At 36.8% G+C, this 16,790-nt stretch overlaps 1 protein-coding gene across 3 annotated transcripts; it reads left to right on the plus strand.

Moving 5' to 3' along the window:
* The first annotated feature begins 429 nt into the window (after positions 1–429).
* On the plus strand, positions 430–16,201 carry LOC113326054 (putative disease resistance protein RGA4). Of its 3 annotated transcripts, XM_026573861.1 has the most exons (3): positions 430–930; positions 15,928–15,990; positions 16,110–16,201. In XM_026573861.1, exons 1-2 carry the CDS (start codon positions 646–648, stop codon positions 15,943–15,945), a joined length of 303 nt encoding a protein of 100 aa, XP_026429646.1. In that variant the 5' UTR covers positions 430–645; the 3' UTR covers positions 15,946–15,990; positions 16,110–16,201. The 3 variants fall into 3 exon arrangements, with proteins under 3 accessions (XP_026429646.1, XP_026429645.1, XP_026429644.1); XM_026573860.1 differs by lacking the exons at positions 15,928–15,990; positions 16,110–16,201 and adding an exon at positions 7,286–7,351; XM_026573859.1 differs by lacking the exons at positions 15,928–15,990; positions 16,110–16,201 and adding an exon at positions 1,004–5,522.
* Positions 16,202–16,790: the final 589 nt, after the last annotated feature.

A 16,790-nucleotide genomic window follows, 5' to 3' on the forward strand; every position in this document is an offset into this window, starting at 1 on the left:
CTATATTTTGGTTTGGTCTTGGTCGCCGACCAAATTTGGTCTGGTTTTTACTCTTTGATCAAATTTTGATCGATAGTCCATCCCACTGCGCCAGCCCACTGGACCAAATATTTGGGTTTACTCGTCCACTGCAGTTGCTCTTAGCCCACCAAATATTTTACAAACTTTATATGTTATCAACTTTTTTATACCCCACCCCACCCCCACCCTCAGCTTTTTTTTAGCCAAGGGTCGCTTAAGGTAATATATACTACTGATAAATGATGATAATGACAAGAAAGTTGCCTTCAATAATTGATACCACTGTGTGCTTGAAAGAAGACTCTCGCCTTTAATAATTGATAACATGCAGGTCACATGGCACGACATGTGGTGATAATTTTTTCAATCTTCTACAAATAGATAGGAACCACGGACTCTGATAACAATTCCTACAAGCACTTTCTTAAGCTTCTCCGTTTTGTTCTCTTATCATTATATTCTGTTGAGTTTCAATCTTGTACATATAACTACTTTCATAACTGTAGTCACTTACTCATAACCAATCCTCAATAAACACAAACTTACTCATAATCAACCACTTAGTAGTTTCTTTTTCATATTCTTTTTTTCTTTCCTTGAACTGAGTCTGATTTACTTGATATTATGGCGTTGGAAGAGATATTTGTTACCGGTGCCACAGGGTTCATGAAAAAATTGGTTTCTCTTGCTGCTAAAAAAATTGGAAAGACCGGGGCTATAGATAAAGATCTGCAAAAGCTTAAGGATACTCTGGAGATGATCGCAGCTGTAACATCTGACGCTGAAAAGAAGCAGGTGAAAAACAAATTCGTGCTGCTTTGGGTGAGAAGGATCCAAGATGTTGCATATGATGCTGACGATCTTTTGGATGAAAATTCTTACGAAGCTATGCGTGGAAACATGGAGAAGGTAACGGTCCAATCTAAAGTTAAATTTGTTTTGAAAATAGCAGAAAGAATTAAAACCATTTATCATGAATTAGATGGAACTGCTAAGGACAACGCTATGTTTCAGTTGGAACGTAGCGATGATGATCTTACTGAGCAACTAGACCGAATGACAGTGTCCTTTGTAGATGATTCTAAAATTGTCGGAAGAAAACAGGATAAGTCTCGCATAGTGAAGATGTTCTTGATTACGAACCATTCATCGCCATCGCCATCGCCATCATCATCTAATAATTTTACTAGTCCACAAGTCATTTCAATAGTTGGTATGGGTCAGGAACGGACCCAGAAATTTTCCTAGGATAGGGCTAAAATATCAATGATTGTCAATGCGGCCAAAGGTCGTGGCAATTTTTTTGGAACGAGTTATATAATTAGTGATTAACTAAAATTTTCTAATAAAATACTAGATAAATAGACAAGTTTAAGATCAAAATGGATAAATTTTAATCATGAAAAGTGATCGGAGAAAGGAATTTATGATTTATAGCAGAGAAAAATGGGAAAAAAATGGATGTAACAAAGAAACTTTTAAGTTTTGAACAAGATCTTGGACTAAAAATTATTTAAGCTACAACTACAAGGACTAATTAAGAATAAAGGGTGGGCTAGATATTAATTTTCAAAAGATTCCTATATAACAGTTTTATATCACCAAAGATAGGGACGGGTTATAGCCTGGATTAGTCCCTTGCTAGGCTCGTCCCTGGTATGGCAGGGCTAGGGAAAACAACCCTCGCTCAATTGGTATACAAAGACCACTCGGTTGAGAGAAGCTTTGAACCAACAGCATGGGTCTGCATTTCCGACGACTTTGATATCTTTCTATTTCTAGGAAAGATTATAGTCCTTCACTAGAAAAGCATGCGACGTGTCTAATGTCCATGTTTTAGTTAGAAAAGTTCAAGAAAATATTAGTGGGAAGAAATATTTATTGGTACTAGATGGCCTGTGGAACGAAAGTGCCAAAGACTGGGAGAAACTTAAGGGTTATTTAAGTGTGGGTGCTCAAGGGAGCAAAATATTAGTAACTACACGTAAAGAAAGTGTTGCATGTATTGTTAGGGATACAATTCCACCGTACATTCTTACAACCTTATCCCAACATGAATGTTGGTTTTTCATGAAGAATAGAGCTTTTTCTCCCGGCGGAGCAGTCGAAACTTTAATCATGTCAAATATAGGAGAGGAGATCTCGAGAAAATGTGTTGGTTTACCACTTGCAGCTAATTTTCTCGGAAACCTAATGCGCTTGAAAAGTAAAGAGTCGGATTGGTTGGCGATCAGAGACAGTGATGTTTTTAATACACCAGAAAATCCAAATAAAATTATACTAATATTGAAATTGGGTTATGATAATTTACCATCCCATCTGAAAAAGTGCTTCTCATATTGTTCCTTATTTCCTAAAGATTATGAATTCCATAGAGAAACATTATTCGATTGTGGATGGCCGAAGGATTCATTCATCCATCTAATGGAGGAAATCGAAACTCACTTGAAGATATTGGTAATGATTACTTCCTTTGTTTGGTGTCTAACTCTTTCTTTCAAGATGTAAAAAGGGATTACAAATTATGTGACATTACATGGTTCAAAATGCATGATTTAGTACATGATCTTGCGTTAAGTGTGGTTGGCCGTAATGAAGTCTCGACTCAGAGTACAGGTGAAATGGAAAGTAATGTGTCTCATATTCGTCGGCTACGACTAAGAATGGATGGAATTAATGGTAACTGCAAGATCAATCTTAGCTTATATAAAGACAACTCTCTTTATTGATGTTTAGATAGTCTCTCAAAACTAAACACACAACTCTAATCTTGCTCATAATCAACCACAACTTTAGTGATCAGTTATATATAGAACTATGATTTCCTTTCCTAAGTTCTATTCTCTTATTACATGTCTTTCCTTATCTTAGAACTATCTAGCTCCTAATTCTTCGAACTTCATGTATTTCCTATTCTTATCCTAACCAACTTGTTAGTGATTTCTATGTTGAAGATTATCCAACAGGAATACCCAAAAATGCCATAAAATTGAGGACAATTGTTTTCCAAGGAGGTGGTTTTGTCTCTCCAGGTCCACTGAGTAACAAGCATCTTCGTGTAATTCATCCGCTAGATGGTGCTGATAAGAGTATGAGAACTATACCTTCTTCCGCTTTCAAGTTCTTTTTAATTTTGGAGAAAAAATTAAGATTGATAACCATGTGCCGAGGAGGCACAAATAGTTCCGCTTTCAAGTTCAAACACATGAGGTATCTTGACTTTAGTTATTCTGATCTTGAAGCTATTAATGCTGCTGATTCCATTCATCAGCTCTACAATCTGCAAACTCTCAACCTTCATCGTTCCAAAAATGTTCGAATGATTGTCAATGAAGATATTGGTTCTTTGATTAATTTGCGACATCTAAATCTCTCCTTTTCAGACGTCAACCTTTTACCCATAAGCATTGCGCATCTCCAAAATCTATCGTCCCTTGATATTTCACATAATTCAGCCATCCCAGAGTTACCAGATTCAATCTCTCTGCTCTATAATTTAACGATGCTTAAATTAAACTCTTGCTCTTCTTTAAAAGCACTTCCTGGCAACTTTGGAGCTTTGACACAACTAAGGTCACTAGATTTGTTTTATACTAGAATAACAGAATTACCCGAGTCCTTGACCAGCAACATCTGTAAATTAGAGTATGTGAACTTGGGAAGTTGGTGCAACTATCCCAAAGAAATTAAGAATTGGGTGGAATTGAGACATCTGGAGAACCATGGAAAGTCAAAAAATTCAAGCATGCCTGGAGGTATTGAAAATCTAACTCGCCTCGAAGTATTAGATCCTTACATCTTTAGGAAAGAAGATTACGTTTCCATTGATGGCTGCAGTTTCAACTCAGTTACTTCCTTCATCCGAGAATTAGCAGATATAAACTCCCTTCGGAGGTTAGTGATTGTAAATCTAGAGAATGTGAGAGGTGGTAAAATAGAGGCGGAGAGAGCCAAGTTAAAAGACAAGAAAAACATCCAAATGTTGGAACTGCGATGGAATTACAAAGAAGAAGAAGATGAAAAATATATGCGATTGGAATTCGAAGAAGAAGTAGAGGAAGAGGAAGAGGTCAGAGGAAGATGAAGAAGAAGAAGAACGGAAAGCTGATAATTCTGTTATGGTACATTGGTACTGGAAGGTCTCCAACCTCACCCTAATTTGGAGATATTTTGGATCATTGGTTTTCCTGGTTTAAAGCTTCCAAAGTGGTTGGGAACATCTTCTTGTCTTCCTAATTTAGTGAATCTACGGTTTGTCAACTCTAAGAATTGTGAAAAATTAGTAGGACTAGGTCGACTCCCGTGTCTTCAGTTTCTTTCGGTATGTAGAATGAATTCAGTCAAGTGTTTTGGTGAGGAGTTTTATTTCCATCAACAAGAAGAAGAAGAAGAATTGAAAGAGAGTAAAGGTTCAGCCACAGCAACAACATTATTTCCTTCTTTAATTGAGTTGGACATCAAGGGGTTGAGAAATTTAGAAGAATGGTTTGCACCTCCACCACCTGATAATTCCTTCCCTTGCCTTGAGAAAGTAGAGATCTGTGAGTGCGATAATTTGACATGTATACCAGATTTACGACTATGGACTTCTTCTCTCAGGGGATTAAGGAAAAGGAATTGCAAAAAGTTGGAAAAGGAGCCTATCACGTATTATCTCGACAAATACCTCCCATCTGTTCGATACGAGTGGGTTTCCCAGACCAGTGGGATCAATTTGGTTTATACTCCAATATCAGGACTTCAAGAGACCAGATTAATAACCACCTGAATGATCATGTTTTATAGCAACCACCTGAATGATCATGTTTATTAGAATGTGGCGAACTGCACCATACAAGCATGGCCAACACAAAGAAAAATATCCCCAATCCATCTGAGATTATCGGAAAATCCGCAAATCCATCTGAGTTACTGGTCTTGCAACTTAAGCTTAGCAGACATGTGGTACAATTTTCTGAGCGTTCCAGAGATGCAGCTCCAATACAAGACGCGGCTTATAGCTGCGCCTTAGTTCCCAGACATTCTCAGTCTGGCTATGGCATGCCAATGGCATCGGAAACGAAAACTTAACGTGAGACTTGCAATCGGATATGTTATTTGTTTTCAATTCTTGTTATTTAATGTACTTTCCTTATATCGGGATAACCTACACTTATTCTAGTATTAGTTTTACTGTGAATCTTTTATAAACTCGGTTGATCGATCATATATTTGCGAAAATGCTACCAGCTAAATGACAGCTGAGTAAGCAAAAACTGACATGGAATCTGACGTTGGAGAGAGAAGCATTTTTCTTTGTCCAGTCACCTTTAAAGAAAAACCAAAAACTATGTGTATGTAACTCTGTTCAGATTTGTAATTAACCAACAGGAACTTCATAGCCAGCAGAACAAAAATGATGACTTTATTTTGATAAAGATGAACACTATGAAGATTATGGTGATGAAGATGCAGTTTTTGATGGGTTTCAAAATTTCTCTGTATTTTGCCGTGGTTAAGATTAAGACATATCCTACAATAGACGGGATATTTCACAACAAAAATCAATCATTGGGTGTCCAAAAAATTAGTGAAATTGAAGACTGTTATATCCTGATCTATTCTTTAATGAACAAACCCAGCTCTCTCAAAGTTAAGCAAAACTCTTTTAATCAGCCCAATTAATTGAAGGATTATAATTCTAAAAATGTGAGAGGAATTTGAAAAGAAAGAGAGGGTGGAACTGAATAGAGTATCACGAACAACTACAAACATTGATCTGGAGACGTAGATCTAGAATTCCATGATTATCACAATAAGAATAATTAAACCGATTGGAGATCCAATTAGGTTATACCGAATAATGAAAAAGAGGCGCATAGTTGAAGCAACTTAGGATCATGATCTTCATAGTTGAGCCAAAAAAAAAAATCGTCTTCTCTATCAATATCACCATTTTCGCTGCAACAGGAAAAAAGATATGGATTTACCAGTTTAGTTTATTAATGATGACGTGATAAAACATGAAAAACTCACTCCATCTTGTCAAATTCCACATCAGCTTTGCTGTTATTCAGCTGTTCATGTAGCACGGTTGTCACACTAATCATTTTGCGGCTGGTCCCGCTCTCAGCCTGTTCATCCACACGTATTAGTAACCCACTAGAAAGCAACCCGTGCTTCGCACCGGGAGCAGTCTGATTCAGCTTGGGCTAAATATTTGTTCGTGATCACCATGATCGGTCTCCTTCTCCATAACTATTATGAGTATATCTACCCTAAAGACTTAACCATTAATGTCAGCATAAAAGGATCCGCAGGGTTTGTGTCGAGGATGATAATAATAATTCGAGGCTTACCTCATAGCAGCCGAGGATGGTTGATCATGTTTCTAGTCTAAATTAATCCCACATATCAACACTAATCTCAGTACCAATGCTAAATGTCATAACTCAGCCAATTTTTATAAACGATATTTCGCAGAAAGAGTTATAGGTGCACTGGTATCGTATTTATAGAATATACAAAAAAATCAATTCAAATATGTGAATTGAGCAAAGTTGAAAACATAATAAGCTAGCATCGGTAAAAGGCCAAAAATACGATCAAAAAGTTGTGGGCTTGGAAATCAATCAATTTTCTAGAAACTCAATTTTATAATATTACATCTTCACTATAAAGATTTTATGTGATCCACATTGTATCTAGACCAATACTACGCATTACAGTGAAACCTAAGAACTTTCCATCATCCACACTAACTATGAAAATATACAAAATAGTAAATTACACTGCTGTGGAGATCCACACTAATCACCAATATTACACTATTGTCAGTCATACAGAAGTACTACTCAATTATTGTTAGTCGCCATAAACTCCGAATCAAACAAAATTACCGCAACTTGTAACCTTTCTAATCCCTTCACATTCCCTCCATCAGATACTGAGGAACAAAATTATTGGATTTCCAGAAACACTATTGTTGTTTAAATCAGATATTGCGTGACAAAATATAGCATTGACAAATAAAACTTTATAAGCTGTATGCCGGAAGAATAGGCTGTAATGGAGAAGTGATAATTCCATTAGGCATCAAAAGAAACTGATTCATCTTCCCAAATATAAAGCTTCGGTGGAGTATTCTCCTACAACACAATGAGATTTCAGTACTTAATAATCAAAAATTGTACAAACTGAACAAGTGGCATCAAATGCTCATTCAATTGATCATCTAAATAATGTAGCACAAAATGAAGCTCACTGCTGTAATAAACGATTGCAGAAAAGGACCAGGAGATTATATGATGGGAAAGAGGATTAACAATCTTTATATGTACATTGATCAGCAGGTAATTGTCTGATTTACTACCTCCGTTTCTAAAAAATAGGCTGGTTTGTGTGTAAATTTGCACAAAACCAGCCAATTATTTAGAAACGGAGGGAGTATCTATTAACAATCATACCTCTTTCCGCTGTTCTTGATACTTCATGAGGACTTTATGGTTGCACGATATGTAATTCGCATTGGAACATCTTTTTCACCATGAGAATGTAATATGTAGTGCGGCAGTCAGTCTTTAGAACCGTCGCATCCAAGATGCCAAAAATGGACGATATTGGTTGGTAATGCAAGGGCAAGTCCGCTACTTAAGCACAAAACTTAAAATCAAATGTAAGAATATAACATATATGCACCCAGCTAAGATTGTATGATTTATGTAAGATTTCTATCAGGGTAGAAATTAATAAATCAAGTCACATGCCTAAGAAGCAACAACTGAAATCATACCTGATTAAAAGAAGCGGAACATTCCTGGTTACGGGATCAGAAACTTGGGATGCACATTTGATGCACCAAGGAACACCCGGCGCACCAACGGTTTTCAATCTGAAGTCATTCAGAGCTGGTTCAATACGCTTTCCAACTAAGGTGACTTTGAAAGTAAAGAAATTTCCACCTGCATACAGTTTGCCAGGTTGATAGTTAAGGGATCATGATAGCGGGATATGTATTCAATGTAAATTAAATGAACGACTCCAGATTTTTGGAAACGAACATTATACTGGAGCAGTACTATGGATATCCAACAATTGGAACACGACCATCCTTATGCAGAGATAACTTTCTGTGAAGTGAAAAATGACCCAACATTAATCGACTGAGAAAAAAAAAGGTACATTGGTTTTTTCTCTAGAAATATGAAGCCTTCAACCATAAGAAATCGCCTCAGACCTTAAATTACCCAATTTCAAAACTAAAATATAATTATTCCAAGCACGCAAACGATCCACTATCACTGTTTCATCAAAACTCTACACATCAAACATACAAAACCCAATTATTTAAGTCAAATCAATCAACTTGGTGGCTTCAAACTAAGATAATACGACACAAAAGTAACTTGGGGGATTCAAACTCTTTTTTTAGGGCACTCTTCTGTATCTCTGTTGGAAAGAGTAACTTGGTAGCGAATAAAAAGATAACAAACACAAATATGACACAGAAGTCTGATAGTAGACGTGATTAGTAAATTATAAGCATACCAAGAGAGGAACAAAGAGATGAGAAAAGAGAAGATACTACTTCAAATCAGATTGAATGTGTTTAACAAAATTCTCCTTCCTACCAATATCACAATCACGATTACAATCAAATAAGTTATACCGTAAACAAAATAAAAATTTATCCACTTAGCATTACATTATCAGCCGGTCCATCCTCGTATCTGTAATAAAAGTTCATTCAACTAAGCAATTTAAAAGCTCGAAACGACAGAAAATTAAAAACCCTAATTGATAAATTTAGGGGAAATCGATTAAAAAAAACAGTACAGAGAGAGTTACCTCAAATGATCATCGTCCCCTATTGGTGATGTTTGAAGAATAATCTATTTAGGTAGTTTAAGGTTCTTCATCACTTTACCAGACGGTGAAGAATGGGAATAATTTCCAAAGGTGAAACCGAATGAAAATAGTAGTGGGGGAGAGACGGATAGTTGGTCGAATGGAACTGCGGAGCAGTTTTCACCAGACGGTGTAAGAAAGGTGTAATAATCTTTAATTGGTATAGATGTGGGGCCATAATCATTGGGAGCACTCTAAATCTCAATACTCTCACCACACTATTCCACATTAGATTTTGGTGGGGTCGGAATGAATGAGAATAGAGTATTGTGTTTCAATTATCATCTAGTTAGATTTATAAAGAAAAAATCAATTTAAAGACCATAAGAAAATATGGTGTAAATGCAAATACAACAAGGATTTCAATTAGTCATAAATTATGATGGTTACTCATTTAATTTGCTCTCTTTAAATACAAACGGAAAGTATCAGGAAATAAGCTATATAGATGGGTTAAGGGTAAATTATAAAAGTGTCCATGTGGGGAAATGCATTTAAAAAAATTGCCACATTTTTTCATTATATATTTAATGTCCATCGTTTGACCTTTTTCGTCCCGTTTTTTTTTGAAAAAACGGCTAACAGACGTTGTTGTGCACCCGACAATAACACAGGCTTGAGAAAAGACATTGAAGCCCCTGAATCGTGTGATTAGGACCTGGTTGAACCGTGTTAAATACCGAGACACTACCTAGTTGAATCATGCAGTTATAAATCTGTTCACATAATAAATGGTTAAGATCGTCCAACCTTTGGAGGATGTCTAAGATTGCACCCCGTGCTCCATTTCTTATCCAGCGCCGGTACTTTCTCCGGTCTAGAAATCCCTGGTGGGAATGTAATTAGGGTTTTGCATCTAGTGAAAATCATAAATCATCAATCCAATTAAAATTACATATACCCGATATTGAATTAGCAACAGAAATTGACATACGTAAAAATCCCCATATTTCTTTAAAAACCAAAACTAATTAGGTCTTCATTTCTGCAAATTCAAGCTCCATTATTTGTCAGCTCAACCCAATTCCAAGCTAAATAGCTCCTGTAGGGGTGAAATATTGCACGCTTAACTATCGTGCGAGAGATTCACTTGTAAAGAAGCGAACGCCATCGAATACAACAAATCCCAGATGGCAATCCTGATGACATCACTTAATCATGACTAAAGTTTGACGAGCTATGCGATGTCTAATAGCACGTGTGAAAAGAGTCACTATAAGCGTGCGTCATTGACGCATGTCAGATACGAAAATAGGGGCTTTATTAGTTGTCCTCCGCTATGTAAACTCCTTTATAAAGGACCAACCACCATTTTACTGGAGAGAGATCTTTTTAGTAGTTAGACTAAGATATTTAGGAGAGAGAATGTTATTTGTTTTCGAAGTTTGGGTTTCATCTTAGTTATTTCTATTGATTTCCAAACTTAATAAAAATCTTCAAGTGTTCTTCATCATGATTTCATAGTAAGTTTTACATATTCTTAGAAAGGTGTAGTTGTGGGTTTTCCTGCAACTACATTTTGGCGTTAGAAAACAGTTTTGTAGAGGGGACTACACCTGCTTGTGAGAACTTTTAAATGATTTAAAAGAATTTTTAACTATCCTTATCTTTAAGAAAAGCTCGTGAGATTTTTTTAGATGAATCTAAAGTTTTTCATTGATATGAATTTAAAACATATTCCTGGTCAATCCTGCTGGTTTCCAAACTATAGATTAAATCTAAAAATTCTAAGTCTTAGTCTTGAAAGACAAACTTTGTAAATCTGAAAGAAGATTTTTTAGCGGAATTAGGAGATCTTGTTTATATTTCAGGAATATTGAAGATATCTGTAGACGAAGGAAGAACATAACAAGCGAACATGCGTACGCAAGAATTAACTATGATAAAGCCCATTGGATCGAAACAAGGAAGCGGACGTTTACAGTGTAATATAATAACCAAAATGTGAATGTTGCAGATTTTCATGCGGGAATTACAGGGAAAATACACAAACATAATTATGAAGGAAGGAAGACCTTGACTGTTGAGAAGATTTCTCCATTAAAAGAGTGGCAAAAGAAAAGGATCTCGTTCACAGTAGAAGACATGCCAGAAGGAAACTTAGAACGAACATATCCTTTGGTGATAACTACACCTGTGCGACGAATTGTGGAAGGTAAAAGAGCGAAAGAATCGGACGAATGGGTGGTAGATAAGACCTTGATAGATACATGGAGCTCAGTCGACATCTTGTTTTACTGCGCATTCAGAAGCATGGGATATAATGATCCGGATCTAATTTCACCTACATACAACATTCATGGTTTCAATAAAGCAATCACAAAACCAAAAGGAGGGGTAATTATAAACATATCGTTGGGGGAAATGGAAACACAGGTAAGTTTGTGCGTAGTGGATGTGGAGTCGCCATACGACATGCTCTTAGGAAGACCATGGGTACATGGTATAAAAGGCGTCGCATCAACCTTACATCAGTGCATACGATTCCCAATGCCGAGCGGAATAGGCGAAATTAGAGGTGATACAGAGGAAGCGAAATATTCTAACCAGTTAGATGTCAAGAACTATGAAGGAAGAGCGAAGAAACGAAAAGATAGATGGAGAAATGCAAAGCAGTCAAAGAAAGAGGAAGAAATCAGAGTATACTTGATACGAGCAAAAGAAGGCAAAGGTATACCGAGCGAGATCCCATAATAAGAAGGCTAACCAGTGAAGGTAATCAAAGAAGCATCACCACTAGGTGAACCCAAGGAGAATTTTACCGCAGCTGAACCAACTAAAGAATTAAACATAGGGACGGCAGAGGATCCAAAGATAATAAAGATAAGAACCAACATGGGAACAGGAGATAAAGGAAAGGAGATCAACCTTTTGCGAGAAAATAAAGATATATTCGTATGGGACATGGACGAGACTCCACGTATAAATTATGATATTGCATGTCACAGGTTAGATATCAGAAAGGACGCGCAACCATTCCAGCAAAGAATAAGGAAAATATCAACAAAATACCACCCACAAATAGAAGCTAAGTTGCAGAAGATGCTCGACGCATGAATAATCCGACCAGCAAAGTACCCAGAATGGATAGCAAACATGGTAGTGGTGCCAAAGAAGAATCAAGGGATATGAATCTGCATCGACTTTAGCGACCTAAATAAAGCATTCCCGAAAAACAACTTCCCACTACCAGATATACCGCAGATGGTGGAGGCAGCATTAGGGAATGACAGGTTATCACTAATGGATGGCTACAATAAAATACCCTTGGCGGGGGAGGATCAAGAGCACACGTCTTTCTTCGTACCAAGAGGATTATATTATTACACAAGAATGCCTTTTGGTTTAAAAAATGCAGGTGCTACGTACCAGAGAATGGTGGAAAAGATATTCTCAAAGTGGATACATACAACATTGGAAGTGTATTTGGACGATATGCTAGTAAAAATAAAGATCATATAGACAATTTGAAAAAAATATTCGAACAAATGCGGCAATATACAAGATAAAAGATAAACCCAGCAAAGTGCATCTTTGGAGTGGCTTTAGGAAAATTCCTAGGTTATATCGTATCAAAGGAAGGAATACTGGTAGATCCAGATAAGGTGAAAGAAGTTCGCAACATCCCAACACCTGTGATGGTAAAGGATGTACATAAGTTGAATGGTCTACTAGCTTCACTAGGGCGGTTCATTTCGCGCTCGTCTGATAAATGCAAACAATTTTTCAACATTCTAAAGAAGGGAACAAAGTTTGAATGGACAGCCGAATGCGAAAAAGCGCTACAAAGTATAAAAGATTACTTAATGAATTTATCTATTTTGCAGAAAGCTGAACCAGTAGAGGAATTATTAATACACCTAGCCTCAACACTGCGTGCATTAAGTGCCGTACTGCTTCACTTAGATGAAGGGATCGAAAATCCAATCTATTACATAAGCAAAACATACAATACCGCGGAGAGAAATTATGCAAAAATTGAAAGGATCATCTTCGCACTGGTCTATGCGACTCAAAAGCTTCGTACATACTTTCAAGCCCATAAGATTAGAGTTTTGATGAAGGTACCAAGTGAGTCTGTAATGAAAAGTTCGAAACGATCAGGAAGAATAGAGAGATGGAATGCACAAGTGAGGAAATTTGAAGTCAAATATGAGATATGAACTTCACCAAAATCCCAAGTTATTGCAGATTTCTTTGTAGAATTTCCATTGGAAGAAGATGAAAGCGTAGAAAAGATGATGGACATAGATGAAGATCAGGGGAACCCACAAAATCTATTAAAGGAATGAAAATCAAAAATATGGGAATATTGGTGGATGGATCAGCAAATGGCGAAGGAAATGGCATAGGAATCGTGATAATATCACCACTAGGTGCGATAATGGCGCACACATTCAGGTTGGAGTTCGCATCAACTAATAATGAAACAAAATGCGAAGGAGTAGTGCACACGTGCACGCGTTAAGGTTGGTAGGAGAAATGGAATTAGATGATATCAGAATAACCAGTGACTTACAACCGGTGATTCTCCAGATTCAAGGAATATACACCACAAATGAGCCATAATTACAGAAATACAAACAACTTGTGGAAGAAATATCCACAAAGATAAAACATGTGGAATGGAGACATATATGTAGAAAAGACATTTGAATTGATACCCGCTTCCGCTTAATCGTATAATCTCTGATACATTTGAATTGCAGAACCTAGTCGATTGAAGAAGAAGACGCATATGAGTTTCAGGAATAGCCTGTATGTTTGAGGAAATCGTCACCATGGCTCCATCATTGTAGAAAAACTAAGAGAACTTAGGTATGGGAGCACAGGTAGAAAGAAAGTCCATGGCTTTTTACGGAGTTGAATGCAATTTATTAGTGAGATGGAAAAATGGAAAATTCATCGCAAAATGGAGCTCAAGATTCGCAGAAGCAAATACAGCCTATGATGAAGCAGGAGGGTTTCTATGTTTTGTGGAGCACAATATTTGAAACTTAAAGTTTTCAAGTTTAGTGATTAAGGTTAGATCCTAAACAAGCTACTTTGTTGTCTTTGGCTACCTAGAAATCCAGTCTCTTATTATAATCAAGAATGATCCAACGTTAAATGAGTTCAACTATTAAACCTTAGCATAATCATTCTACCAACTTTTAATTTTCTCCCCCAAAGACACAACCCTCTCTCCTAACCTAGCATTTACATTCAACCGCCTCTTTCTTGCTCGGATTTCATCATTCTCTATCCTTAATTTTAGTTTCTATTTATCCTGCATCTCAGCCATGGCTTGAATCTCTGTCTTATCATATTTATCTTCAATATACTTATATGAAGATGATATCCCCTTTTCTTTTTTTCCCATCTCTCAGCCATGGCTCGAATCCCTCTTTTCCCTCATTTATCTTCAACTTCCTGATTTGAAGATGATATCCCATTTTCTTTTCTCCCATATCCCACCTCATCTTAGTTTGAAGAACTAATACATCCTATACACCCATCAAAACTGAAAATCGTGTGTTAATTTTCACAAATCAAAATCATAATTGCAGCCACCGCATCTCATCTCCTGCCCACCCCTTACAGCCATCTCTTGTTTTCTCTTCATAATCAATAAATGTGTTGATTTTTGATGATGAAAAGGCTTCTCATCTCAGTTCTTAATCAACAATGGTGCTGGTTTCTGTTGATAATCTGGGTGTAGATTTGCAGTGATGTAATGCGTGATGGTAGTGATGGTCCATATGGCGGTCGGCGGCGGTTTTGGTAACAATGTTGTAACTTTCATTTGTTCTGGGTTTTCTACAGTGAACGGGCAAATATCAACATATCTCAAACACGTTGTAATGGGTTGTTTAGGTTGTATTGGGCTTCCAAGCTTGGTTGGGGTTGTGTATCTTAGGCTTTCTAATGGGCTTTAGTTTTCTTACCATTTGTAAAGAAATTTTTGAAGGCTATTTTAGGGCATACCCTAAAATTTCAGGGCATACCAAACACTAGTCCTAACTGGGGTGACCTGATAAGGGGTACCCTATGGGTGTTCAATTACCTAGATGCCCTTAATACAAAAATCTAAAATCAGTTTTCTAAAAAATCAAAATCAGTTTCCCTTAACATCTCTTCTTCTTCCTCCTCTAGCCAAACTCTTCTTCTTACGCTGTTGGGTTGCGTGTTTAGCCAAACTGTTCTTCACAAAAGCTTCATGTTGTATATGAACAGTTCGGCATGAAATTTCATGAAATTTCAAGCCGAACCTAGTCACAGATAAAGATTCATAGGGGTTTGGCGTATTCGATAATCATAATATGTGCCGAACCCCACATAATTTTTATTCCAGATCACACAGGACTAGGTTCGGCTCATTATGATATTTTTAAACAAGCCGAACTAGTTGGTTCGGCTCATAATAATAACACTTTCAGCTTGCCGAACTGTTCATTAGTTGTCAACATCCAGGTGGGTTCGGATGATATATTTTGGTGAGTTGTGAGCCGAACCTAGGTTCGGCGCATAATTTAGGTGAGTTGTGAGCCGAACCTAGGTTCGGCGCATAATATTGTTTTTATTTAAGCCGAACTGTTCTTCAAATTTTCAGCCTACAAGTGTATATGAACAGTTCGGCTTGTTATAAAATATTGAATTTAAGCCGAACCATGTACTACCAAAAGGTTCGGCGCTTACGATTAGCCGAATCCTAATGCATAAAGGGCAGATTTGTCATTATAAAAAAGTTTGGTTAGGGGGCTTTCTGATTTTGCTATTTGACATCCCTTTTTGTCTTCACTTGGTATGCCTAGAAAATTTTTGGGTATGCCCTAAAACAGCCTTCAAATTTTTAGCCCCTCAAGCCTTGCTTTTTCTATTGAAAGTTGCATCTCTGTAATTTTTGTTTTAGACTTTCGGGTCTTGGTGTACTCAAATTCTTACTTCTCTAATACAATCTCTTTTTCACGGTCAAAAAAAAAAATACGGTGTTGCTGTAACTGCCTTGCTGAAATATGTAATGTTTCATTGTCGCTGCAGGACATCGGCATCAACTGAGATTGACCAGTGTCACTATAATGCTTCATTGAGCAGTGTTTCCAGGTTTTATCTGAGTACTGATGCCTTGCCGAGTCTCCTGAGCTTAAGATTAGGTTTTTTTGTTGTTCGATTGGTGTTTTTCCTTGCAAAAAAGTCCTAACATTATCAGGAATCATTTGCAGAGGGACAGCATTACATCCAAGAAACTTTTGGACAGGACACGGTATCATGGAGCGTGAGAACAAATGATGGAGCATTTTGCCTGGAACCTCTGCAGCAATTTTGGAATCTCCGAAGGGTTATGATCCTGACTCATAACCTCTTTCATTGTGTTCTTTGACTCTTTCATTTGGGTTTTGCAAAAATTACTCAAGTCACAAGATGAAACCTGCAGGTTTTTACTTAGACAGCTTTTCTGGTTTCAATTTGATATTTGAACTTTTGTGTAATCAAATGTTTAGAATTTGCAGCTTTTGATTGTTGCATTTATCTGAGTCTCCATTAGCCTTTGATATACAAGACCCTTCTCTTAAAAATGAGAACTTATATTACAAGGTAACCATTTGGTTCCCTAAGCCAGTCATAGAACACAAAATGCTACCACAAAATTTGTTGCTTGCACTGGAGTCTGTTAAAAACATAATTTGTGAAAACCCAATAGTAAGGCCCAAATAATCATCTACTCTAAGTAAAGCCCAAATACTAGAATCTTCTAGGCCTTCTTTACATCAAGTATTATCTAGAGAATTCTTTTCTCTAGAATTTTCTTATAATATCTAATTTGAAGAAGAGTCTAGATAGAACTATCTAGAAAAGTAAGGAGTTGGTCATGAAGCCTATAAATAGGCATAGGATGGATTCAT

Source organism: Papaver somniferum, unplaced genomic scaffold (assembly GCF_003573695.1).
Source record: "Papaver somniferum cultivar HN1 unplaced genomic scaffold, ASM357369v1 unplaced-scaffold_10, whole genome shotgun sequence".
NCBI classification, from domain to species: Eukaryota; Viridiplantae; Streptophyta; class Magnoliopsida; order Ranunculales; family Papaveraceae; genus Papaver; species Papaver somniferum.